Source organism: Pseudonaja textilis, chromosome 1 (assembly GCF_049901715.1).
Source record: "Pseudonaja textilis isolate UNSWEBS1 chromosome 1, rPseTex1.2, whole genome shotgun sequence".
NCBI lineage: Eukaryota > Metazoa > Chordata > Lepidosauria > Squamata > Elapidae > Pseudonaja > Pseudonaja textilis.
Genome location: NC_141990.1, coordinates 189,445,318 through 189,471,539, shown reverse-complemented (window position 1 = coordinate 189,471,539; position 26,222 = coordinate 189,445,318). Strand labels below are relative to the sequence as shown.

Here is a 26,222-nt window from a genome sequence, read left to right as displayed (position 1 = left end):
GGAAGGAGACAATTGAAGGAAGGAAGGAAGGAAGGAAGGAAGATTATAATGAGAGTGAGTGAAGGTCTCATGGAAGTCCTGCTCCCCACAGGTGTCCCCAACATGAGTGACATCAAGCTGGCAACATCCACTATGGCCACACACATCCTGGCCACACCCACCACCACCACCCGCCCTCCAAGGTCAAACACAACCCTGATGTGGCTCTCAATGAAATTGAGTTTGACACTCCTGGCTTAGACAGACAAATATGAAGAGGGCAAATAGTGAACATGATGGGCGGAGGAGTAAAATAAGGCAGGAGTCCCCAATCCCTGGTCTGTGGACTGGCCCCAGTCCGCGACATGCCAGCAACTGTACCATGCAAGCAAGCAAAGTCCCATCCATGGGATCCACTCCACGGAAAAACCTTTCTTCTTGGAACCATTCCCTGATACCCAAAAGGTTGGGGGCCACTGTAGTAAGAGATAGGAGCAAGTCATTGTAGGACAAGAAGGACTGGCACTACATTTCCAATCAGGCACTCCAGTTCCATCTCATGCGGACCAAATTGCTGGACAAGTTGTGCACAGGCCAATGTTTTGGAATGCCAGATCTGTTAATCTAGCCTTTACATCACAACATAAGAGATATGACCAGGGCTTGGATACCTTTCCATTAGTTCGCCAGAAACACCAGCTTGTGCAGGGAGGATGGACAAATTCACAAGTCTTACCAGAGGTGTTTGGGGGATCCAGAAGGTTTTGGGAAGACACCTGGGTTTTGCCTAGTGATCTAGTGGGCAATTCCGTTGAACGTTTCATTGGTCTCTGGAATATGCAGGCAAACAGGTTATTAGATAGAATTGTCCTTCTGTGTTACCTTTCTGTCTTCTGAAATTGTAAGATCAAACTGTCCAAAATTCTGAAGTATTATGGTGTCTGCCTTTGACTATTTCAACTAAGGAACTGAACTGATTTCAAATTCTAAACAAACACCGTCTGTTGTGCTAGACTCCATGCTCATGTTAAGATGCTTCTCAATTCCAATTCCAGTAACTGTTGCTGGAATGTATATAGTGAGTCATCACAATCTAAGGCCAATTCCAAATATGCTGTATCAGAATATTCCATTTATATTTATTTATTCAAATTATACGACCAAGCAATTATATCTGCCAAGCAATTCAGGCTTGCTAGGAAAGATTAAAGCAATAAAAAGGAAAAGGAAGTAAAACATTCCACACCGGAGACACTTGACACACAGATTAATGGGCTTATCTAAAATCTTAGCTCAATTTGAAAGATTGCTTGATTTTGGTTAGCATGTTGTATCAATCCAGCTTTTGTATTTGAAAATTGCATCAATTTCCAGTGTATAGCTAAATTTGATTAAGAATTTTGATTATAAATTAAATTTCTGAGCCAAAAAAGGGCAAAATATTAAAACACAAATATAATTTATGAGAGGATGTATGGAAACAGTTGGTATCAGGGATTGAAATCCAGGGTAATAGTCATTTTATGAACAATTGTCATGGAGTTATAGAATGTTTATCTTTAACAACCATCATAAAATGTTCATAGCATTCACTTCTACCAATAACATTAAATAACCACTGGACCAGCTCTGCCACATATTTGTTGGCAATTTCAAACTTTCAAACTTTCATGACATACTTTATATAGTAATAAATCACTTGTGCCCGTTGTTTTTTTATAAATAATCCCTTTAGTTATAAATAATACCTGGTCAGAAGAACTGTTCTCCTATGAACCACACAATTTATAAAGCAAGAAATTGAAAAGAATACATATTTGGACCCAGTTGCTTGTTAGTTGACTGCCTTCCTTCTCTTTCATGCCTTTCCTACCAGCATATAATTGCCATCGGATAACTTACTGTCAGCCCCTCCAGTTAGTCCAGACAGAAACCCAAAACCTTGAGTACTAATCTACCTTTATATAGACTCTGTAAAAAAATTAGATTTCAGATCTATACAAATAATTTCTTAAACAATGTTCTGTAGCACACCAAGTAAATATACAATTTATCACAAGCTAATTCCAAGATCAAAAGCAAGATGTTGGCAAATTTTTGCTCAGATGTCATAAACAATTGAGAAAAAAAAAAGTAGAAGACTTTTTGGTGTAAGTTTACAGAACATGAGCTTAAGTGAAAAGACATTTAAAGAACATCTGTCTTTTCCTTTAATATATCATTATAAAACTGAACTTTAACATTCCCTGCAACTAAGACTAAATACAAAAATAAACTAAATGTTATACTCATTGTATCACTTTAACAAATCTCACTTCAGAAATGGATGGAATATACCACCGGGTTTTAATGTATTTTAATGTTTAAATGTGTTTAAATATATCAACATGCAACATCACGCACTCCATTATGATTTATAAAAAACTAAATGTACCAGAGTATATAGAATATCTTTTTATTTCTTTGATTTTCCCCCTTTAACAAAATGAATTATAGGTATTTTTAATTTAAAAAAATAGCATTCCACAATCCTGAACATTTTAAGAAACAATAGGAGAGAATATCCAAAACTTACACTTTGAGGTACCCTTTAGGACAATACATAATGATGCTTAAAAATTCAGGTAGTCTTCACAATTGGAGTCACTAACTCTGTCACTAAGTGGTGTGGTCATTAAGCATGTCTCACAACTATGCCAATTTATGATATCACTGCTGACTGTGCTCATTAAGAAATAACCCACAGTTGTTAAGTGACCATTACTTGCAACTTCCTGAAAGCTTCCCCAGTGGTTTTGCTTGTCAGAATCCAGCTGTGAAAATTGCAAATGGCAGTCCCACATAAGTGCTGGGATGCTGCAACACCCAAAATTTTGAGGACCGGTTGTAAATCTCCATTTACAGCGCCATCGTAATTTTAGGATGGTCACTAAATAAGAGGTCAATAAGTGAGGTCTACTTTTATTACTATTAATGCGTTTTTATTCTCTGGAAAAGGAATTTGTAGAATTATGAATCATCCATGAAGAAATAAGTTAGTATTTTGTGATCATTTTGTGAGATGGGTACCCTGCAAAGCTGTAAAGGATGGGGAAAAAACCCCTAAACATAGTGTCTGAATGAAGCAAAAATAAACAAGTGTGAGTAGCCATTCCCATCCTGAAGCTATCCAGAGAATTTGGTTTACAGGTCCCCAAATTTCTAGCCAGTAGGCCCAGTGGAAAATGAGTGGAAAAACAACATCACAAAAAACAGAAGGCAAAAAAACATTGAGCTGTATTCCATAATAAATGGAGCAAAAAAGACATCAACATTAGCATACAATTGAAAGCGTGATTTAATAAGAGTATTCGCTATTCCCAACTATTTTGTTAAAATATAAGGACCACCCAAGCAACTTTGCAACTTATATTTTAAATTAAAGTATGGTTAAGACAGAAAATCATCCGTGGAAGGGTGTTTTCTGTTTTGCATGCATAACTTAACTGCTTAGTTTTGGGGGAAAGTACCAATTGAATTTTGTGAAGTCTCAGAAGAGTAACTTTTTGATTCTTTTTTTAAAGCATCCAGATGAAAAAAGGCTGGAAGGGCTATCCAAGCAGCTAGACTGGGATGTGCGCAGTATTCAGCGCTGGTTTCGACAGAGACGCAACCAGGAAAAACCAAGCATTCTTAGGAAGTTCTGCGAGAGCCTGTAAGGAATTCTTTTCCTCCTCTTTGTTTCTATTTTTCCTTACTCAAGTCTCGATGGAAGAGAAGTCTCTTCATCTCAAGTTGCATGGATTTTTGGGGATATTATATATTGTTTATTGAAGCGGATAAACTCTTTTCCCTCTTTTCAAATTGACTTTTGTTCCGTATAATTGAAACACATTTTCTTTGGAAGCATAGATGTAAGTTACAGCTCTCTAAACAAAATTGGAATCCAATAGAATAAGGATGTCGCAGGATTTATTTCCCACATTTAAACACAGAATCAACTATTATACAGAAATTGCTGTAAAACTAAAAAGTAATCTTCAGTCACTCTTAGCAGAACTTCTATGATCGAGTAGTGTGGCTGCTGTGATTTTACAATCCGTAGAGTCAACGGAGACAAATTTTCTGTTTGTTTTTTAATTCATTTCATTGTTTTAGATTTAGAGGCTTTAAAGGGCAGAAAATCAAGACATAAAGTTCCTGTCAAAATTTAAACTTCTCTTCTGAATCAGACTGCTCTCAGTCTCTAATGCCAGGATGACATTAACTCGCTTCCTCTACTTAGATGGCAGGACTTAATGTTTATTCCTTTCTTGTGGAAAAAAATCCTTCCATTCAATCTTATGCTCTGAATCTGTAGAAAATGGCAGTTTCCCACTGGATCCACGTATTTAGAGAGGAAGGATGATGGCCCTGACCTGTCCCCTGACAGAATGCAGAAATCATTGCCTTGGCCAAAGAAGCATTTTTTAAAAGTCCAGAATGAGATACTGTTTGGATGCAGCTCAGACAGATGCCTCTCTGATCCACTGAACTATAAAAAGCAGACGTACAGTGCAATCAGACTTACAAAAATCTCTTATAGACTATCTCAATAAAGATGCTTTTAGCCTTCATTCCTGGACTACAATTTCACTTGGTTTGCCAGATCTGTTAGCTAAAGACTATTTGACAGATCCCAGCTAAGGTGTATTTCAATGTACCATTGAATCAAAACTATCTTGAGACAGAGATTTTAGAGAAGATGGTAATTTAAGAGAACTAGAACAAGTCATTGGTACTTTTTTTTTTTTACTGTCTGCAAAGATTTTTATATTTTTAACAGGCTCTAGGTAAGGGATAGCTTCTCCTTTACCTATGTATCTCAATAGCATCAGGCATAGCTTGCTGATTTTGGTTTAGTTTCAAAATATGAGCTGAATTTTCAATCAGAATTTTGAGTCAATGCACTCAAGGAAGGAATCTAGGCAGAAGGTGTATTTAAAATTTATTTTGAATTGTAGCCTGACAACGTCAATTGGGGCAAACATTATTTTGCCTATTGGCAGTTGGCTGGCAGCAGTCTTTCTCATTCTGAACCATCTAGAAGCTCTTAGGCATAAGTGGCTGAAGAGCATGACAGAAAAATAAAGGGTGATGAGGGTGTTTCACATCCATCTGTATCTGTCTGGCTTAAATTAGATGAGTCAGGGACAGGATGCTATAGCGTTATCTATAAATGCACATACATGCATAGACCTTTGTGTATAAAGCCTTGTGAAAATGCTTGAAAAAAATACAGGTCTAATGGTGTTTTTAAATATTCAAAGTACCACACACACATCTTAAGCATGCTAGTCCACATATAAAAGCCTTCTAAGGCAGAAACTCGACATTATAGGGCTATGATACTTAAAATAATAAAAGAATGTTTGGAACACATGCACTTATGAATCAAACAAGCTGATTGCCAGAACAGCAGGAGTTGCATCAGATAGTTTCATTCTAGGCTGGATCACCCTGTGATTGCATAATAATAAGGTCTTCTTCATGAAATGTGCAGGGCCATAACTTGTGTGCAAGCTACAGAAATTCCAGATTGTTCCTTAATTATTCAGTATGTCTTTAGGTTGCCCTGCCAGAAAACGGCTGCTTTTTCATGTGAACATTCTTGCTAGTTTGCTTCCTGCCAAGTGACCTGAAAGACAGCAGAAGAGAGCTGAAAATCTAATTTATATGTAGCCATTTATAATCAACAGTAATTGTCCAAACATACAATTCTTTTACAAGTCTTTAAACCCAATCATTTTTGTCCCATGTCTTCAAGGGAATTTAGCTTTCATTAACACAAGCCAAACTTACCAGTTACTTGCACACAAATATAAGAAAAAGAAAAACAGAACTTAGAGAAGATGGTACTCCTTCTATCTTCCTCTGTTGCTGTTTTTTCCATTATCATTAGCTTGACATTAGCTTGCCCTGCCAATGTTGATGGGATGTAGTTTTCTCCTCAATATTTCCTTGATTAGGGTATCATTTTCTTCTTGATTGTCTGATGTTAATCTCTGCTTGAGAGGATGTACTCTGGTCTTTTTGTTTCTGTAGCTTTTTTAAATACTATATAAGTGTGGCTTATCTCCAATGAGTCCATTGATGGCTAATTTGCCTAATGCCAAGCCACCAGGAATTCCTTAACATTTTTGGATTTAGTTTGGTCTAGGGTGATCACAGTTTTTCACTTGGAAAACTTCGTGGTTTTTTTGTTTTTCTTTGAAAACTTTTCATGTCTCAGATGAGAAGTGAAATGTTTCCAAGGAAAAACAAAGAAAGTCCAGTTATCTTTTTTTAAAAGCACCTTTGGGACAATCATGACCTAGGTGACTGAGAATAGACAGTCTGTCGAAGTGTTGTGAAATCAAGGAGTTTTTAATCATGTTTTCTGACTTCTAGTAGTGCTCAGCTAATCTTCTGTCTGTCTGCCCTATTTAGTGACTGTTACACTTTATTACATTCAGGGTCAAAACAAATAATAAAAGCAAACAAAAAATGAAAGCTAAAACAGAATCTCTGAAAGAAACTTGTCTGACTGATCAGCTTATTTAATTCAGTTCATTAAGCTACCACATTACCTGGTCAGTTCGTTTTCTTTATATTTTCAAAAACTAGAAGCAATTATATCAGGATGGGAAACTGTGGTCCAATTGTTTTTTGTTGGCGACTGCGACCAGCACGTCATCAAAGTAGGGCACCACTCCTTTTATTCCCTGGAGAAGTCTTTCCATGAGGCTTTGGAAGAGTCCTGGTGTGATGCTGACTCCAAACTGGAGTCGGTTGCATCGGAATGCCCCCTGGTGTGTAACAGTCGTTTGTGCCTCGGCTGTTTCGGCGTCGACCGGCAGTTGCTGATAGGCTTGTGCCAGGTCAAGCTTCGCGAAGACCCGGCCTCCCCCCAGTGAGTGTAGAAGGTGCTGTACTACTAGGACGGGGTAGGCGCTTTGCTGCAGGGCATGGTTGAGGGTGGCCTTATAGTCACCGCAGATTCTTATGGAGCCATCCGGTTTGATGGGGGTGACTATGGGTGTTTCCCAGCGGGCATTATCAATTGGCTCTAAGACCCCTTGCGTGATGAGCTTGTCTAGCTGCTCATTGATTATGGGTTTGAGCGCAAATGGCACTTGCCATGGTTTGAGGCGGATTGGGGCGACGTTTGGGTTAAGGTTGAAAGAAATAGGGGAACCTTGGTAGTTGCCTAGGGTGTCGTCGAAGACTTCCTGTAAGTCCCTCACGAGCGCCTCTTCTCAGTCTGCCTCGTCTGTGTGGTGGATGCCTGTCACTTTGATTCCCAGCGGGGAAAACCATTGCAGTCCGAGTAGGCTGGGGCGGTCCTTGTCTATGATCATGAGTGGCAGTACCTCAGTGTGGCCTTTGAAGGTGATCTTAAAATGTCCGATGCCGGCTACAGGGATGCGGTTTCCCTGGTAGTCCTTCAGGGTCAGTTTTTGGTCGTCCAGTTCACGGCAGATGGTAGGCACTAGGCGCTTGATTGTGCACCAGGAGACCATGGAGAGGTAGGACCCGGAGTCCACTTCCATTTCGCAGGGTTGGTCTTCGATGCCTACCTCCACATGTACCTTCCGTGCATCGATGGTTGAGGAATGGCCGATGATGACCATCTGGTGGGTTTCCTCTCGTCGCTGTGCCTCACTGAGTCGTCTGTTCCTGCCGTCGCGGCTCCATCGGCTCTCGGCTTGGCGGTCTCGGTTTCTGGGGGAGGGCGTCTCGTTGTTGGGGTTTGCTGCCTCATCGCTGGGGGCTGTAGTTCTGCTTGTTCCGGCACACCTTGGCGATGTGGCTCCGCTTCTTGCAATGCTGGCAGATGGCATCGAGAAAATGGCATTTGGAGCGGGGGTGATCGCCGCCGCAGCCAGCACACTGGAACCCTGACTTACATCCCCTCCGGTCCTGTTGATCGCATTCTGCCTGGAGCCGGTGGATCTCCTCCTCCTCCTCGTCGGTGTTGGAGTGGGAGTTGACGTCGCCATGGTGGTGGTCGTTTCTTGGTGGCTGGTTTCTGCGGGCCTCGCCGGTGCTGGGGTCGTCTTGCTGGTCGTCGGTCATTCCGTTGTGTTCGCCTGCCTCATCCAGGCTGCCGATTTGAGAGTGGCTTCTGCTGCAGTCGCCTCAGCGAGGGTATCGGCGAGGGAGATGTTGCCCTTGGCCATCAGCCGGCTTTGCAGCAGGGGGTCTCTGAGCCCGAGGACAACTCGGTCGCATAAGGCCTCGTCCAAGTCGGTAAACCCGCACAGGCCTCCAAGGTCCCTCAGTTGGGCCACGAAGTTGCTGATGGCTTCACCCTCGCTCTGGTCTCGCCGGTAGAAATCGTGCCTTTGGATGAGGGTAAGCACAGCAGGGGTGTAATGGTGGCGTAGGATGGGCTCGAGGTCAGCCCAGTCCATCTCTTTTACGTCGGTGGGCTTTGCCAACGCTTTGGCCATCTTGAACACTGTGGGCCCGCAGTGTGTCAAGAATACAGCTCGTTTCCTCTGCCCGTTGACATCCTTAAGGTTGCTGCATTCCAGGAACATCTGGAATCGGTCAGTGTAGGATTCCCAGTCCTCAGTGGCTGAGTCGAAAGGAGCGGGTGGCGGGGTGCTGCTGGCCATCTTGTTGGTCGTTTCGCTCCATTTGCCACGTGCTTGGTGGTCTCTCGTCTCACGATCCCACCTTCATCGCCAGTGTTAAGTCCGGGAGATCGGTCCCGGGTAGATCGGGTCGCATAGAGACACAAGACTCAAAGTGCACATTCAGCTCTTTATTGAATATACAGTTCAGTCCAGGACCTGCGAACCGCTTGGCTTTATTCAGCCGGCCGGCGGCTCGGTGGCCAATGGCAGTGCTTTGAATTTCCCACGATTGGCTCGGCCAATCACGGTAGATTCTTAGCACGCCAATCACAGTCGTTTAGTTAACCAATCAGGTTGCGGTCCGCGGGGACCAATCAGAACTCAGGATTTGGAGAATGTTAATATAGAACAACTAAGTGTTGTGATTCTTGATGAATGTATTTTTTTCCCTTTATGCGAGGGCATATGCACCAAGTCAAATTCCTTGTATGTCCAATCACATTTGGCCAATAAAGAATTCTATTCTATTCTATTCTATTCTATTCTATTCCATTCCATTCCATTCCATTCCATTCTATATGTGAGTTAAATGACATACAGTGCAGGGGAAAAATGATTGGAAAATCCTAACACAACACAAAGTGGAGAAAATCATTGCTTTCTCTCTTGCTAAATGTTTAAGCAAATGGGAAAGCCTGATGTCTTCTATTATACTTTGGCCACTATTGGAACTTTTTTCAATGATTAACTTGTGCTTCACTTGGCCTAGGAATCCCATCTTCCTCCATGATACTCATTATGGTCCTATAAAAACTACTTAATCCATTGAAAAACAGGCTATGCTTGCAAAGTCACATCTGTATAAGTTGTGAAAGCAGCATAATGCAGAGAGGCTGAGGACTAGGTTTGTAGCTGTTGTGAAGAGCTGTTAGCAGAGAGCACACACTAGAGCAGGGGTGTCAAATTGGATTTCTTTGTGGGCAGGATCAGCATTGTAGTTCTCCTCTGCAGGCCAGTGGTGGTGGTGGGGGAGAACAAGGAGGGGAGATGGGATGGATGCCTCCTGCAGCACTTTGCCAGCCAAAATGGGCTTAGGGGCCACGCACACCTCTCCTGCACCTCGTTTTCTGCCTCCATGACGTCCTGCAGCACTCTCCCAGCTAAAAACAGGCCGCAGGGATGTCCCCACATGGCCAGTTTTTGGCCTCCCCAGCCTCCAGCAGTACTCTGCTGGCTAAAACGGGCGGCCCGTTTTCAGCTGGCAGAGTGCTGCTGGAGAGGCACTGCGGGCTGGTCCTTTGATATTTCCAGGCCGGCCCCACAGGCCAGATTTAAGCACTGGCCTGCAGGCCTTGAGTGTGACACCCCTGCACTAGAGGAAATAAAGCAAGAATAAACTTCTTTTCGCATATGTCTATTGCCATAACCGTATGATGAGAATTGTCTACAACTTTGGTTGAAATTGAAACAATACTGCTACGATAGCAGCTTGTTACAGCTGGCAATATAGAAATGCTCCTTTTGTCTTCTGGAAGCTCTTACCTGAAACATTACAAGTGAAATGCTCTAATCTGAGGATGATGGAGTTGTGGCAAAGGACATCCTAGGCCAGCTGTTTTCTTGCATATTTTCTGCAAGCCAAAGATGCAGCAGAATCTTTCCTAGAACAGCAATAGAAATTGTTCTCTGCCGAACGCTGACAGCCGTTCAACAAAAGAATGATACAACAGTGAACAAAATTCAAAGCTACTTGCATTCTTGCTTAGTCAGCATATATCTTTGTTTTTGTTCCACCTGTCCAGTCATTTTGTATTTATGGCTTTTAGCATAGGAAAATGGGGAGTGGGTTGTTGTTTTTTTAGTAAATTACGCTTAGATGTTCTCAAAGCTGCATAGGAATCATGCAGAGTTAGGTAAGCATTCATCTCAAGTAATACTAAGACCATTAAATATTGATTTTTTTTATCAGAGTTCATCCAGCTAGGAAATCAAATAGACACACAATAAAGATTTCCAACTGCTTTGTGTGTATTGCTTTAAATACTTGGATTAGAATCATCCTTCTGCAGTAATATTTCTCATGTTCTGTCAAAAAGGCCTGTCAAGTACTTTAATCTGAAAAATCAGTTTTTATGTATCTAGTAGGTTATCAAAATATTAAGGAATTTTAATTCCTTCTGATGAACAAAAAGAACTGATCCCCTTTAAACGTACTATTCAAAAGTAAAACTGTGCTAGTGAACTGAAGCTATACTATCAGCAAAGAAAGAGGAATATCAGAGTAAGTTATATTTCATAGTTTTCTCCTCATGTAGGTACTATCTAAATAAAGATAAGATCTAAATAATTTTTTTGGGAATTGTAGTCTTGGATCTTTTATATGATGTGTTGTTTCTTAATTTCTTTTGATCAATCTTAAATTCAGAATCTTAATCCTATTATTTACAGAAAAATGGCAGATAAGAATGGTTTCCTTCTTTTCCCAGAAAAATAAATAATTATAGAATTAATTGGTTGCTCAAGATTGGTTGCATTCAAAGTTACTTCTTAGCTGTACTTATTAAAGTCTTAAGTAGACCTTAAGAGGAAATAATGTCTTATCTTTTGCAGATCTCTGCTATGTTGCAGTCTTAATCCTGATTGCAGATTTTCAATAAAGGTGTTAGGAGGAGCAGGGATTACATTCATCTCTAATTTTCAAGACTTCTTGGTGTGGTTCTTTTAAGTAGAGCAGTGGTTCTCAACCTGTGATTCACGGAGGCCACAATGTTGTGACGGGATTGTGAAGGCTTGAAGAAATCTTATGTGGTAAATCTTGCCTTAAGTCTTGGTGGTCCGTGGCCATGGTCCGTGGCCAGAAAAGTTATTTAAAGGGGGTCCATTGTGAAGAAAAGGTTGAGAACTACTGAATTTCACCATATTTCCAACAGATGAAATGGCCTTGAGCTAACAGACTTCATATACAGTTCTCCAGAGACAATTCCAGCCAGAGTTTTAAAAGTGTCTCTTTCTTGTTTCACTCACTCCTTGACTCATGCAGCATCTCAGTATTTTCACTTCTGTGGTAAATAAGCAAAAAATAAAAAAGGGTCGGGGAAATAGCTCCGAATATTTCTTTGAGGCCCCAGTGTATTTCTCAAGGACAAACCTTTATAAGAAATTATAATAATAATTTTAAATTATAATATTATTATATTATATTATTTAAATTATTATTTGCCTATCATTATGGTTGATCAGCTAGATGTTTAGACTGGATTTGGCATTTTGGTCTCTCTATCGAGTTTTTTCCAAGGACCTGGGATAGGCAGCTGTTGTTGTTTAATACAGATACAGTATCATTGCAGTATGTAAGTTGTTCCCAGTAAAGCTGCCCTTTGCAATTGACTGATGATGATTTTGTCAATGCCAGTGGTGCCTCAACCCAAGGCGCCTATTACTATTGGATTCTTTTGCCAGACCGATTGAACTACTATTTGCAAGTCTTTGTATTTTTTTGGGGGGGGGTGTTTCTTCTTTCAATTTTCATATCTTGATACTTTGTGATCTTCTCCAATTCTTTGTCTTCTATTCTACTATTCCTGGTATCCCATTATCAGTTATCCACACTTTTTTCTATTCAAACCATAGTTATATCTGGTATATTATGAGCTAAGATTTTATAAGGTTGTATTGGGAAATCCCACAATTACCAACACATGATAATTTTTAGCTCTTTCAATAACTCATTGTGTAGTAATTGTGCCATGTCATTATTTATAATCAGTGTATGCAATCTTCTTGCACAATCTGAATGTACAATCAATTATCTCTTCTGCTTTTCTGCATAATTTACTTTGATCATCTGATTATGTTTTTTTTACCTTGACCTTGATTGCACAAATTCAGATAGCTTGTTCTTGTGCAGCAAAAATCAAGCCTTCAGTTTCTTTTTTCTTTTTTAGGTTCCATTGTGGCCATTGCCATATTTTATTTTTATCCGTTTTCCACGATATCTTTTTTAGAGATTGATCGTGTAATGCTTTTCCTTGCCAGCATTCTGATCCTGTTTTTATTACTTTACTCTGATGTTCATATTTTGCTTTGAGTACATTCAGTAAGCTCCAATTTTTTAATTTGCTTGTTGGCCACTGCAAACCAACTGCAAAGAACCTTCTTTGACCACATTCAAACTTTTTCAGAAGAGAAAAGGGAAGAGATTCTTACATGCACAATTCAAGAGGCACCACCTGGAAGGAAGCTTCTCTGGAGAGCAGCAGGCAAGCAGGCTCTCTGCTTAACTAAGATTAAATTAGCCTATTCTAATTATTACCTGCTTTTAAGGCTATTTTTCTATCATATCTTAGTCTTCAAATTTTTATTTATTTTTAAACCCTTTACATTTTTGAATTTTTTGCAGTGTGATCACTAATCCACTTTTAGCTATATTTCAGCTATGGTTCAGCTGAATTTATTAAAAAAAAAAGCCCGAGCTGGGCCTCAGCTATAGGAGGGCCTTGCAGCTGCTGCTTCTTTGTTGTTGTTTTACACATCTTACTTCTTTAGCTGGAAGTCTAGCAATGCCTAGCTTTGATGTGATTTCTCTTATCTAATTTATTGTATTTTTAGCCACTATTTTTATTATTTTATCATTTTTATTAACTCATGTTCCCTGCTCTGTCAGGAGGGCAGCATCCTTGGTATTCTTGTGAGGGGCTCTGCCACTGTTTGCATTAGGACTCGTTTCTTCTCGACTCCCGATTCCTTTTCCTCTGTATTAAGGACCTGTTTCAGTGACTAGACTCTATGCTATATTACACAGCTCCTCCTTTATTGTGCTACTTCATATAATGAAGACAAGGAAAAGGAGCAGATCTCTCACTGACCCAATTCCTCAACCTTCTCTGAAGCAATCCAAGTGAGGACTTTGTTTTAGCTCGGCCTCTCGGTTTGAAAGCTCCTGCTCTCTTTTGTCTGGCTGCTGCCGGTTGTTGCGATCTTCCAATGGTTGAGGGTGTCCCCCGAGTTGAGAACAAAGGCTTATCTAAAACTACGGCCCCCAACCAATCCTTAAAGGAGCCCACCCTTACAGAACTTTTGGCTCAGCAATGTTTCTTGGTAGCAGAAACTACAGCGAGCATTCAGCTCCACCTCGATAAAATAATAAGTACTTTAAACTACTAAGTTTCCTGGACTACCAGTGGGTGGCCTGGGTTGACCGCTTGGCAGCCTGATGCGGCGGCAGGGTTCTCCCTGCCAAGCTTCAGCAAAAGCACTGGCCAATGTAATCCTACCAATAGTTCGAACTTTACAATTTTTGACGCAAACAGTCACCTGGTCTTACAGTCAAAACAGGTGGCCCTCATCATTAATCCCATTAATGGCAACTTACCTCACTGGAGTTCAACACAGCTGGCGAGGGGCCATATATTACAGTTATTGGGGCTAAAAGCTGATGATTTGAAGAAGGTTGAACTTTTACTCTCTCCTACTCAGTTTTGACAACTCTAACAACTCCTTCCCTGCCTTTGCCTCCTAAGAGGATGACCCTACCACTTAGCAATGGGTGTATCTTTTCAGATCCGAAGGCTGCTCTGGGAAAAATTAATCACACAGAATGACTATTAAATCTGGCAAAAAAAAACCCTGCACACTTAAATGCCTTTCGTGGAACATAGCAGGTTGGGGGAGATGGTGTGGTACCACAGAATTCACCAACTATATTCACTCATTTGATGTGGTCCTGCTTCAGGAGACCTGGGCATGCGATAAGATATCCCTTACAGGGTTTACGGTCATTTCCTTGGCCGCCACCAGACAATCTACAACAGGAAGGCCTAAGGGTGGTCTAGCTTGCTTGGTCTCTACTTCTTTGAAAGGGTGAGACGGTGGAGCTGCCCCCCTGTGGCTCTTTAGCTATGGTGCTCCTAATTAAGACAGGATGCAGCAAACTGTTAGTGTTCAACATTTATCTTCCTCTGACGATGAGGCAAGCTGATACTAAGGCTCAATGGGGCATGCTGGAGAATTACATTACTTGTATGAAAACTAAATTCCCAGCGCTGCACATCATTATAGGGAGGGGACTTTAATGCCCGATTGGGAGGCCAAGTTCCCCCATCGATTGAGGCGCTCTACTCCCAAGAAACCCTCCAGGCCATAGGACACCTGATTTCAGCCAGACATTCTAAGGATGAATTAACAAATTTTACTGGCATTCAGTTACCTGGCATTCTAGTTGCTGCCATTCAGTTAGCCCTTTTAGCAGCCCAATACAATAAGATAATTCTTAATGGGAGTACCCTAGGTGATCTAGCTGGTGAGTTTACTTTTAGTTCCTCACGTGGAAATAGTGTTATTGATTTTGTGCTGGTATCCCAGCTTCTTAGAAAGGCAGTCCGAGCTTATGTGGACTGCCTTACGGAGAGCGAGCACTACCCCTGGTTACAATCATTGGGCTTTCCTCAAATATACATCTCCCTACGTGTCCCCAGATATTAGATCCCTATGCGGCCTCATATGCAAGGAGGATCAAATGGTCTTCTAATACTGAAAGAAAGTTCCACTCCTTTTTATCATCTCCGGAGTGTCTCAGCCTATATAATCAGGCCCTAACAAGTAGTGCCCCAGGGACAATCTCGGCCTTTGAATCACTAATTAATAGTGTTCAAAGGGAGCTAGGACCCGTCGAGTGGTCCATATCATTCAAGAAGTAATTCTTGGTTTGACAAAAAGTGTCTGATGCTCAGGAACCAGATTAATCAGGTTTACTTGCTCTATTGTAATCAAGGTGATAAATGCCCACCAGAGGACTACTATCGCTTGAAGCGGGAGTATAAAGGACTAATTGCTAAGAAAAATAAAGCTAAAGCGAGAGAGAGAAGTGGGATCTACTTCTCCCCTCCATCCAGCAGAAGAACACTCGATTATTTTGGCAAATTGTTGCCAGCTCCTTGCCAGGTCATCAAGAACTCCCACTCTGCTGTATTTCCAACAGAGATTGGGAAAACCATTTCTTGGCAATTTTCCAGGTGTCAACAAGTTCGACTGTGCTTGGGCCACAGCTGCCTCCTGCAGTTCCTGACTGGCAACCCGTGACTCATGCTGAGATTACCAAGCTTATTCCGAATTCAAGTCAGGCAAAGCCCTTGGCCCTGATGCTATACTCCCTGATCTGCTAAAATCCAATCCTGAGTGGTGGATTCCTCTCTTAGCAAGAGTCTTCATGCATATCAATAACTCTGGCAGGATCCCTACCTCCTGGAGCTTAGCAATTATTGTTCCAGTTTTTAAACGAGGAAATAGGAACAATCCAGGTGACTATCGCCCCATAAGCCTGTTCTTCATCATTGGGAAACTGTATGCCAAATATCTCCAACATAGACTCCTCACTTGGGTTGAGGAGTCCAATATTATTGGTGTTGAACAGGTTGGGTTTAAAGCAGGCTGTGCCACACTGGACCACTGCTTTGTCTTAGTGCACTTGGTCGATAAATATACTACCATACCAGGTGGCAAACTTTTTACTGCTTTTATTGACCTAAAGTCAGCGTTTGACTCAGTCCCTAGGGGACTGTTGTGGTCAAAACTGCTCAAAAGTTCTATCGATAGACGTCTTCTGTTCCTAATTAGATCCTTGTACAACCAGACCTCTAGTCAGGTCAGGTGTGGTCTGCAGGGAGAACTTTCAAATCCTATCCCAATTAAGAATGGAGTAAGTCAGGATTGTGTTCTTGCTCCTCTTTTGTTTAATTTATTCTTATCTGACTTGGCCTTTCACATTGGACGTATTGAGTCCCACGCCCCAAAGTTGTCAACTATGAAGATCCCACTTCTCCTTTATGCTGACTATGCGGCCCTCCTTTCATTGTCAAGGCCAGGTCTGAAAAGATTGTTTTCTGCATTCAGGTCCTACTGTGCTGAGAACCACTTGTCTATTAACTACGACAAATCCAAAGTATTGGTGTTCTCTAGAGCCCGGAAATTGTGTAACTAGGCTATCAATGGTAATGCTGTTAAGAGGTTTTCCATTTTAAGTATTTAGGTATTCAATTTCAGAACACTGGTGCTTGGACTAGACATCGAACCCAGGTGCTGAATTCAGCCTCCTGTAGTCACCAGCAGATTTTAAGATTTTTTTATATCCAAGGAGGCCAGTTTATTCCTACTGCTCTGCATATTTACAAAGCCAAAACTTTGGCTCAAACTCTTTATGGAATTCCTATGTGGATATGGGGCTTCAAGGATTGTATTGAAAGAACCCAGGCTGTCTTTTTTTAGAAAACTTCTAGGTCTTCCTCCTTGTGTTAGTTTTGCTCTGATGTACCTGGAACTGGGCACTCAATCAGACGAATGTATGGCGTGGATTAACACCTTTAAATGGTGGTTTTGGGTGCTCTTTCTGGCAGTTCCTGGTAGCTACATCTCCCTGGCATTTGCTGACTCTCATATTTGGGAGAAGGAGCTAATGAGGAAATTACACCTGCTAGGTTTTACGGGGGATGCCCTGGGAGATTATCATCTTAAGGACGCCCAATTTAGGGTAGTCCAACGGCTTGTGGACATTGACTTGCAATATCTACGAGCCAGAACTAATAAAACTTGCTCCCCTCTGATCTTCAGCCAATTTAATAATTATGGACTGAGGATGGCTTCCTATTTTTACACTCTAACCATTCCCAAGTATAGAAGAGCTTTCTCCCTAGCTCTCTTTAATGTTTGCCCTCAGCACTACTGGATGGGCGATTTAAGAGGCTCCCGATTAACGAGCGGCTATGCCCCTGTGACAGAGCTGAGGTTGAAACTGTGGAGCATGTCCTTTAATATTGCCCTATGTATAATGCAGACAGATCTAAGTTACTGTCTCTCCTTGAAACAGACCCTTCTAGACCCAGTGTTAGTAATTTGTTCTTATATTGTCTAGGGGATGGCTCCTCATATATCGCTTCTCAGGTTTCCACATTTTTTTTAAGAGCTGTAACCACCAGAGGAGAATGCTATAATTCCCCTTAGTCAAGTTTTTGGTGACCAATTGTTCATGATTAATTTCCCCATGTTCTTCTTTTGTTGTACTTGTGTTTTGGTCTGTGACCGCAAATAAAGTATTCTTATTAACTTGCGTGTTCATGTCTGTCTTTTACATAATCCGCAAATGCCTGCTTTCCTTCTTTCAAGTTAGTTCACCTGACTTGAAGTTAAGATCTGCCTCCATATCCATCCATCAGTATCATTATGGGGACATAATGCATAGTGAATTTCCTTGGGTGTTTTTTTCTTGGTCCAAACTCTCTAGTTCAGTTATGTCACTTTAATAATTCCAGCAGTATCTAGCTTCACTGGCCCAGGTATTGATGATTTTGATGCTGTTTCCACCGTTTAATTGTGTGCGTAGCACTTTTCTCAGTCTTTGGGTGTGTTCTTTACTAACCACATTTTTATCATGTCCATGCTTGATACTGTCCAATTGTAAAATGCACAGATATCTGTTCATATCACAGCTGACAGTTTCTTTAACTGGTGTTGACCTTCATATGTATTAGGTTCTTCTCAAGAACCAATGATGATGTAATGTATTGGTGTGGCAGGGGTGGTATACTATCCGTTTGGCCCAGTTTGGCTGAACCGGTAGCTCCAAGGATCATCTTGAGCCAGTCAGTTTGCTCTGACAATCAGCTGCTGGGCCCACCTGCCCGCCCCAGCTTTTTACAGACCTTTAATTCCTGGTTTTGAAGCTCAGCTGCTTTGTGCGGCACAGCGGATTGCTGTGCGACAATTGTTGAAGACACAAGGAGAGTGCAGGATTGCAGGAGAAGGGCGGTAGCAAACCCTCTGAATGCGCGCAAAGCATGTTTTGGTGCATGCATGCGCTAAGGGTACCCACCAAGCCACACCCACAGAACTGGTGGTAAAAAAAGCTGAATCCCACCACTGTGGTGTAGTATATGTGCAATGTAGTGTGGTGTTTTATTGAACTAAACACTGTATTGCTGAAAACTGTTTTAGCCTGCTTTTGTTATTCCCCATAAATATTGGCAGTTGCATGGTTGGAAAGAGAGTGACAAAATCTGTTAAGTGACTTACTTTGATGAGTGACTGGTAGACTGAAGAGTGAGAGGAAAAGAATGGAGAACCGAAGGGAAATACCTTACTACCAAGGACCCAGTCACGGAAAAGGATGAGCCCTAAAGAGAATCAGACAAGCAGTAAAAACCTTGGAAACCTTCTTTGTAAAGTTTTTTTCTGCTTGTTTTTAGTACCCAAGTTCTGCCACTGCCAGTTGCTGCACAGTAGTTTTGTGGAGTGTTTTCCTTTTTACAAACAACTCACAGAAGGAGTTTCTCTACTGTCTTCAATTTCTCTCTCTCCGCCCACTTTTTTTAAAAAAATTTCTTTTCCTCTAAGATTAAAAATCAGAAAATGAAGATATTAACAAAAAATATGAAGGTAGATCATCAAATACGATTGATGGAGTAAACTGGTTTTAAGATTGAGAAAAAAGCAAAAGACTTGGGTATTATCATGACAAACATGAACTGTATGTTATTTCAAAATAATTATATTAAGTCATGGAATAGGAAGGAAACGAAGGACATATTTTAAAAAAGCTGAAAACAATTAGATCCAAATAGATACATTGATACAGAGGATTTTAAAGATTAATACTTAGTTGAAATATTAAGTATGAGCTGTGGTGGTGGGGGAGTGGTTAGAATGCAGTATATGGAGCAAAAGTCCCTTAACAAATGTCTCACTTAGCAGCAGAAATTTTGGGCTCAATTGTGGCTATAAGTCTAGGACTACTTGTATTCTTTCTGTGAAGTAATACTCACTTAACATCACTTTTTAACTTCTCTCCTGTCAATTTGAGCTGATTTCCCCCATGTTTTTGATTTTTGCTTAATATTGAAAATACTGCCTTCTAGAATCTTACTCATATCCTTAATATATTTAAATAATACATTATTTATCAATAATGTCACCCATTTCCCTTCTGTTATTCAGACTGTACATATTTAAAGTAGTTCCCCCAATCTCCTGATATGTTTTGATCCTCAGATCTTGTGCCATTTTTGTTGCCCATCTCTAGACTTACTCAATCTTATGTCTGTTTTTAAGTGAGGTGTCCAGAATTGGACATAGTATTTAGATGTTTGTTTAGAATTATATATATAACTGCGAAGAGAAAGATTGGAAGGCACTTCTTATATAAATTTTTCATGTTTTCTGTTTCATTTCTGTTCTGTTGTTTTCATTTTTTTCTATCTCCCTTTTCTCGTTCCCCTTTCCCTTCTTTCCCTTTCTTTTTTCCCCTTTCACATTTACTTTATTATACTTTTTCTTGAATGTGGTTCTTATTACATATGGAAAGCTCTTTTAATGAAAACTAAAGAAAGGACAAAGATGAACTTTGTAACCATTAGAATTCAGAACTGATATTGAACAAAGCGTTTTTGTTTTGCATTCACCAAATGAAGTGAATTAATTGTTTTAATATTATGTCTGCGTTGATTTGAAAAGATTATTGCTGTTAGGAATTGATAGTTACCTAACAGTTGGGTTGGAAATATATAAACCAGGATAGACATTTAATACTGTCTCTTTAAGGGAATGCTAAAATTGTAATTGGGTGTGGTTCCTCAAACAGCGATAAGATGGAGCCAGAAACCTGGGTTGTTTAGTCCTGTTGTTACTAGTTGCTAGTTGGTCGATGTTGTTTGCTATTTTTGGTTCCTGCATTTCCCTATTGATTGTTGCTGATCATAGTACTTCTTGGATTTGATGTAAGTCTGTTACTGAACTGTTTATGGTACTGGACTTTGTTTTTGGATTATCCCTGGACTGAATACTGACTGCCTTAACCGTGTATGACTTGGACTGTTTGTTGGACTTTGCTTAACCGTTTACTGGAAATAAAAAACTACATTTTACTATACAGTGTATCTGTGTGATGATTGTGTGTTATTCCTCACCACTCTCACTACATCTCCCTGTGTGCACTCATTCTCCTAACAGGGAATTACCACAACAATTGCAGTCACAAAGATTATTGTGGAGGCAAATGTCTTAACATCAGTGATAAAACAACAACAACGCTTTGAATGATAAGCAGATTTCTCAATTTTTGCCTCTAAGATGGCGTCACTGCTAAAATGCAAGGTGGTTATAATAATTACACACACATCATTAGGTTGAATTAGTGTGCTCAGGATCATGTGGTGCAATCCAGAATTTATTTTTATTTTATTTTTATTAGACAAAATAAACTTTCTTGCCTCTTCCAGTTCATCTAAATGCTATCTTATTAACATTCCCACTTTCCCCCTTTTGTCTAATATAAGGCAGGTTTTCCCATGCTGCTCTTTATCCCCTCTCCCCCAAGAACTAAATAAAGTTAGTCAATACTGGCTTATTCCCCAGGCCCACTGGACTGATAATTCAAAATCAGCAACATGACTCATGGTTTCCTCTTAAAACTAGGTCAGTTGATGTCCTTGTGAATGTGGTTTGTTGTGTACATGGAACCTTGACTCCAGGAATTCTTTTGTATGAGAGGAAATGTTAGTTTTTCAATTGCCATTCCCGCTGAGAAAAACAATAAATGTAACCTAACCAGTGAGATGGTAGATATGAATATATGAGGCATGTTGCCCCTGGTTACTTGCTTTTAGACATATTCCCAAAATTTGTGTGGCCTTTGACCATGGTGATTTATAAAAACTGGAAGCTGAAGGCCAAAGCTTTTAACAAATACTATACTGACCTAGGATAGGCTATTTTAGGCCACTTTGTTAACAGAAAACACAAACTTAGGTTGACCTCACTTAAATGCATTTTATTTTGGTTATGAAACAGTGCTTTATTGGAGAATGAAATCCTGTATTCTGCATTTAGTTGGTATCCAAACAAACTTGGTTCCTCTTGTTTATTGATACATGCTTCTGATAATCAGCATACTGATCGATGCAACGCATGAGCACTTTGGAATACACTATTGTGGACATTTCTACATTGTTCTGCATTTTGAATTCTCAAGTTTTCTTACCACAAGGATGTTAAGATTCTTTATTTTATATTATTTGCAGGTGGAGATTTACATTTTATCTTTACATATTCACCTATGGATCCCGCGTCTTAAAAAAGGTAAGATGCTTTGTCTTTGGGGACAAATCAAATTGTTTCATGGGTATTGATAATAATAGCCTTATGAATATTTATAAAGGAATGTAGTGGTTATATGGCCTAGACATTGATATTTGAAAATAGATCTTTTTAATATTTATATTTTATTGTGTTTTACTAATCTAGAGGATATCTAGGCAAGATTTTACTAATCTTGCTAGTCCATGCATGATATGTCATATGATGGATGAATGAATGAATGAGGAATTTAATCTTGGGAAAATATGAAAAAGATACTGTGAGTAGAGTTGGACCAAATAGTACACAATCTTGAGATAGAAGGAAGAAGGAACTCAAAATAATCTTGTTGTGATTTTGTTTAATATAAGATGAGACAGAGAGAAACTGATAGGCTTTCAAAATTTGGTCATGCCCTACCCAAATAAAGTAATATTTCTGGAATCCTTGTGCTACCTGTTTCTTGATCCAGCCAGCCTTGAAAGATTGATATAAATTTTGAAAGCCTGTCCAAATATCTCTCTGTCTGATCTTTGTCAACACTGGGAATTATGTTCATTCCCAGCCCGTAATGAGTCCCAAACAGTCTCTCGAGATAAGCACTCACCTTTCTCTCCTTTGAGTTGCTGCCAACAACTAAAATACCAAATTAACTGTAAAAAAACAACCAAAGTACAAAGTCCACACAGAGTTTCAAGGTTTAATCTGAACAGAGCAAACGACTTTGCTTCCTGCAAAGGTTTCAATACCTTTGCACTTCCTTTATACCTTAGGGGAGGGAAATCACCTCCAAACCTTACTCCTGAGTCGCCCCTTTTGTCTTAGCTGTTCTTGCCTTCTGGCAGCTCTGTGCACACACACACTGGGAATAGGCTCCCCTTGTTTCTCTGCCTTGCTGCTGCCAGATTCTGGAGGCTCCGGAGTCAGCACATAACTCCTAGATGGTCCTGGCCCATCTCTATATCGGATGCAGGACCCTCATCTGAGTCCTCCCCAGATTCTCGGACTGGTCCCTGTTCTTCCCCACTGTCCGATTCTGCTGCCGTATGCACAGGCTGCCGACAAACCACAATATCTGCACTAAGCGCTATTTTATCTGCACTAGATATACTACTACATAATCTGTACTATATGTACTATCCATATACTATAGAGTGCCATATGGATATGGCTTATTTTGGACAATCACTTTGAATAAATGACTCAATAATTGTATATGTTTTTAAAAAAGGTTTTCAAGTGCTAGGGGTGTCAAACTCAATGCTAGGGGTGTCAAACTCAATTTCATTGAGGGCCACATCAGGGCTCTGTTTGACCTCGAGGGGCCAGTTGGATGTGGCCTGGGTAGGCATGGCCAGGTTGGGCATAGCCAGCTTGACATCACCCGTGTCAGGGATGCCTGTGGCGGCCTGAGTGCTCTGCCAGCGAAAATGGAGCTTGCGAGGACTGTACCCTAACCCTCCCGAGCTCCATTTTCACTGGCAGAGAGTAGTACGAGGCTGTTGCAGCCAAAAATGGAGCTTGGGAGGTCAGAGGTACTATGGGCCAGTCCTTCGCTGTTTCCAGGGTGGCCTCGCTGGCCAGATCTAAGCATCACATGGGCCGGATCCAGTCTGCGGGTCTTGAGTTTGACACCCTGCCATATGCCATGGAAATATTTTTACAGTTTCCTCTACTTTCTTTTTTCTTCTGTTTATTTTTACATCTCCTGAAATAAAATAAGTGTCATTTCCCCAAATTATAAATATTTGATTCAATCTAGTGATTCTTTGAATGCAGGACCATTTTTAATACATACATGATACTTTCATTCCTTTTGCTGATCATAGCTGGCCTGTAAATCTTTTAAGTTGGTTTAATGGATGCAATCTACTGAGTGGCCTGAATTTTGGAAGACTTATCTTAAGACCGACATACCCTTTGGAAGACCAACATACTTTGTCAAAAATGCATCTAATTTAGATTAGAAATGTCTCATTGCAATGCTGTAAGGAACTGCTAAAAACCCTTATGTAGAAATTGAGGAAGATCTTCCAGGTGATCAATATTAGCCTTCCTGTATCATCAATGTGAAACAAAATGTGTAGAAATCCAAAGACAGAGGGATCATAATAAGCACCAATTCTGTTCTTCACTCTTTAAAAAAGTGGATAAAAAGCCCTTCCTGAACACACTTCTATTCATCTATTAATCTTTTAGCTTGCTTGGATAAAAAAAAAAATAAAATAAAAGGTGGACAATATTTTTTAAAGAAACAATATCCAATAATAAGACCTAAAAACAACATCTCCTGAACTCTAGGTAGATTTCTAATTTGGAGACTGTTGCTATCCCATTTGCATGAAGAAAATGGCATGATTCATTTTAAAGAAAACGGCATGATTCAGAATTTTTAGATTGGCTATAAATATATATTAGTTGATTGGCTCATTTTTTAACTATTTTATATAGGCAAAAGATTGTACTCTATTGCTCTGTGAGGCCCGATTTCAACTTGACTTCCTCAGTCTTACACATTGGTTGCATTCTTTCAAAGAAGTAACTGCATTTCTTTGCATGCTCCAAACTTAATATGACTAGCTCTAATTTAATATTTGCTCATTTGATATCTGTGAGATTACACAGATTTCAGGAACCCCTAGTTTTTTCATATATGGCCAATCAAATCTGCTCAGCATCTCTTTTGATAGCACAGGCATTGTTTTATTTGCTTTTTTCATTTTGATTTATGCAATTGAATTTTCCCATGAAAATCCCCATAACTTTGTGATATTTCACCACTTGCAATTAATGTTGCAAGATATTCCTCTTTTCTTAAAACATATCTTTATTCAGAGTAGGATTTAGGGACCATGTCAGATTAGATAACCCGATAATTAGATCAGAATTATGACACTAAGCATGTCATGTTTATACGTCTTTTTATACAGCCCCCCCAAAACATAATGGTAAATGCAAAGGCAGATTCTGCAGATTTTCCAGAGTGAAAAAAAAAGTATCCCATTCCTTGTAAAAAGATTTTATCATAATTCACCTACCCTTCATTACTCAGAAGATTTTGATATTTTTCAAAAGACCAGCCCTTTAGGGCTGGAATAAAAACGGGAAGATGTAACAATTGACTGACTTTGGGCCTTACAAAGACTGGCAATAGGGAAAGTATATAGCAGAAAAATATTTCATCGTTTTGTACCCCCCTTCCCTTCACTGATCAGAGTACTGCCTCTCAGAGAAACAGATTCCACTACCCACCCAAACAGCTAGGAGAAGATGCAAAAGAAAAGTAATCACGACCTAGAATCTGCAATGTTCATAAGGAGATGATTCCATCAGATCAGATTATTTGTCCATAAAGTCCAGTATAGAAACAGTTTTCCAAAGTCTCAGATAAGGATTTCAATCTGGAATCTTTTCCATGCAAAGTACACTCTTTAGGGGGGCTTCCATAGAAAGCAGTACTTTATTGTACACACCTGCGGGCAGGCTCCTTTAGAAGCCCTCCCAGATATTTTAAGGCATACCTAGGTACAGACACAGAAGAATATTTTTCACTTAAACTCTTAAAGATGAAAATTTTCATGAACTGGCAATTTAGTGGCAAAACAAGCATAGCGCCAACATAATAAAATTAGAAGATTCCCAAGTTGTAAGATAATTCACTGTATAATTAACTAGAGTACCTGAACTATCTTCAGATATTTGGAAGCTTCCAGAAAAACAAATATTGCAAGTCAATTTATATCCAAGCCACCGCAATTAATCTTATTTAAAGGTTCCAATTCCCATGCAAGGATAAACTGAAAGTTACTGCAGAGATGAGATAGCCTTAGTAATAATGACGAACAGCTTCTGTAGAATTTAAGCTTCTATTCCCAAAGGTGGTTTTTCAGGAGGCAACTGGACTTTCTTATTTTTTCTTTTGAAGACATTCACTTCTCATCCAAGAAGCTTCTTCAGCTCTGACAGGATAGTGGAGAATGGCAGGATTATCTATCTTGTCGGAACTGAAGAAGCTTCTTGGATAAGAAGCGAAATGTCTTCAAAAGAAAAAACAAGGAAGTCCAGTTGCCTCCTGAAAAACCACCTTTGGGACAACCATGACCTGGATGACTGAAAATCTCCACAGACTTTAAGCTTCTACTATTTTTTAAATCTTTATTCTAGCTTCTATTCTTTAAGGGGAGAAAAAGTAGGATTTCTTTCCTTTCCCATATCAGACTGTATGAGCTCATTTCTCAGATCCGACTGTTGTAGGTACCTCCACTGTTCTTTCAAAATAGTCTTGTCTGGTCCCAGGTTCCCTTTTCCCATCTTGCCTGCTTCCATCTTCAGATTAAAGAATCATCCTTTCTATCTCATTGCAGCTGAGTAGAGACAATTAGTGTCACACAATTAACTTGTGCACTGTAACAAAGATGCATCAAGGAGGCCACTCAAGCATTAAAGGGGCAATAAAGTTGGATATCCTTATTCAGGAATTGGCAATCTCACTTTTCCCTAATTATATTTATATTTGCACTTTGTTAGAGAGCTAGGACCTGGAAT

The 26,222-nt window shown here is 40.0% G+C and overlaps 1 protein-coding gene across 2 annotated transcripts in view; it reads left to right on the top strand.

The window, feature by feature from the left end:
• Window positions 1–26,222, top strand: part of CERS6 (ceramide synthase 6) — a 123,385-nt gene that overhangs the window by 43,901 nt on the left and 53,262 nt on the right. For both annotated transcript variants that reach the window (XM_087920009.1, XM_026697100.2), the window contains exons 3-4: window positions 3,543–3,673; window positions 21,623–21,680. In XM_087920009.1, coding sequence (XP_087776135.1) covers window positions 3,543–3,673; window positions 21,623–21,680 — 189 coding nt within the window. The remainder of the gene's footprint in view (window positions 1–3,542; window positions 3,674–21,622; window positions 21,681–26,222) is intronic.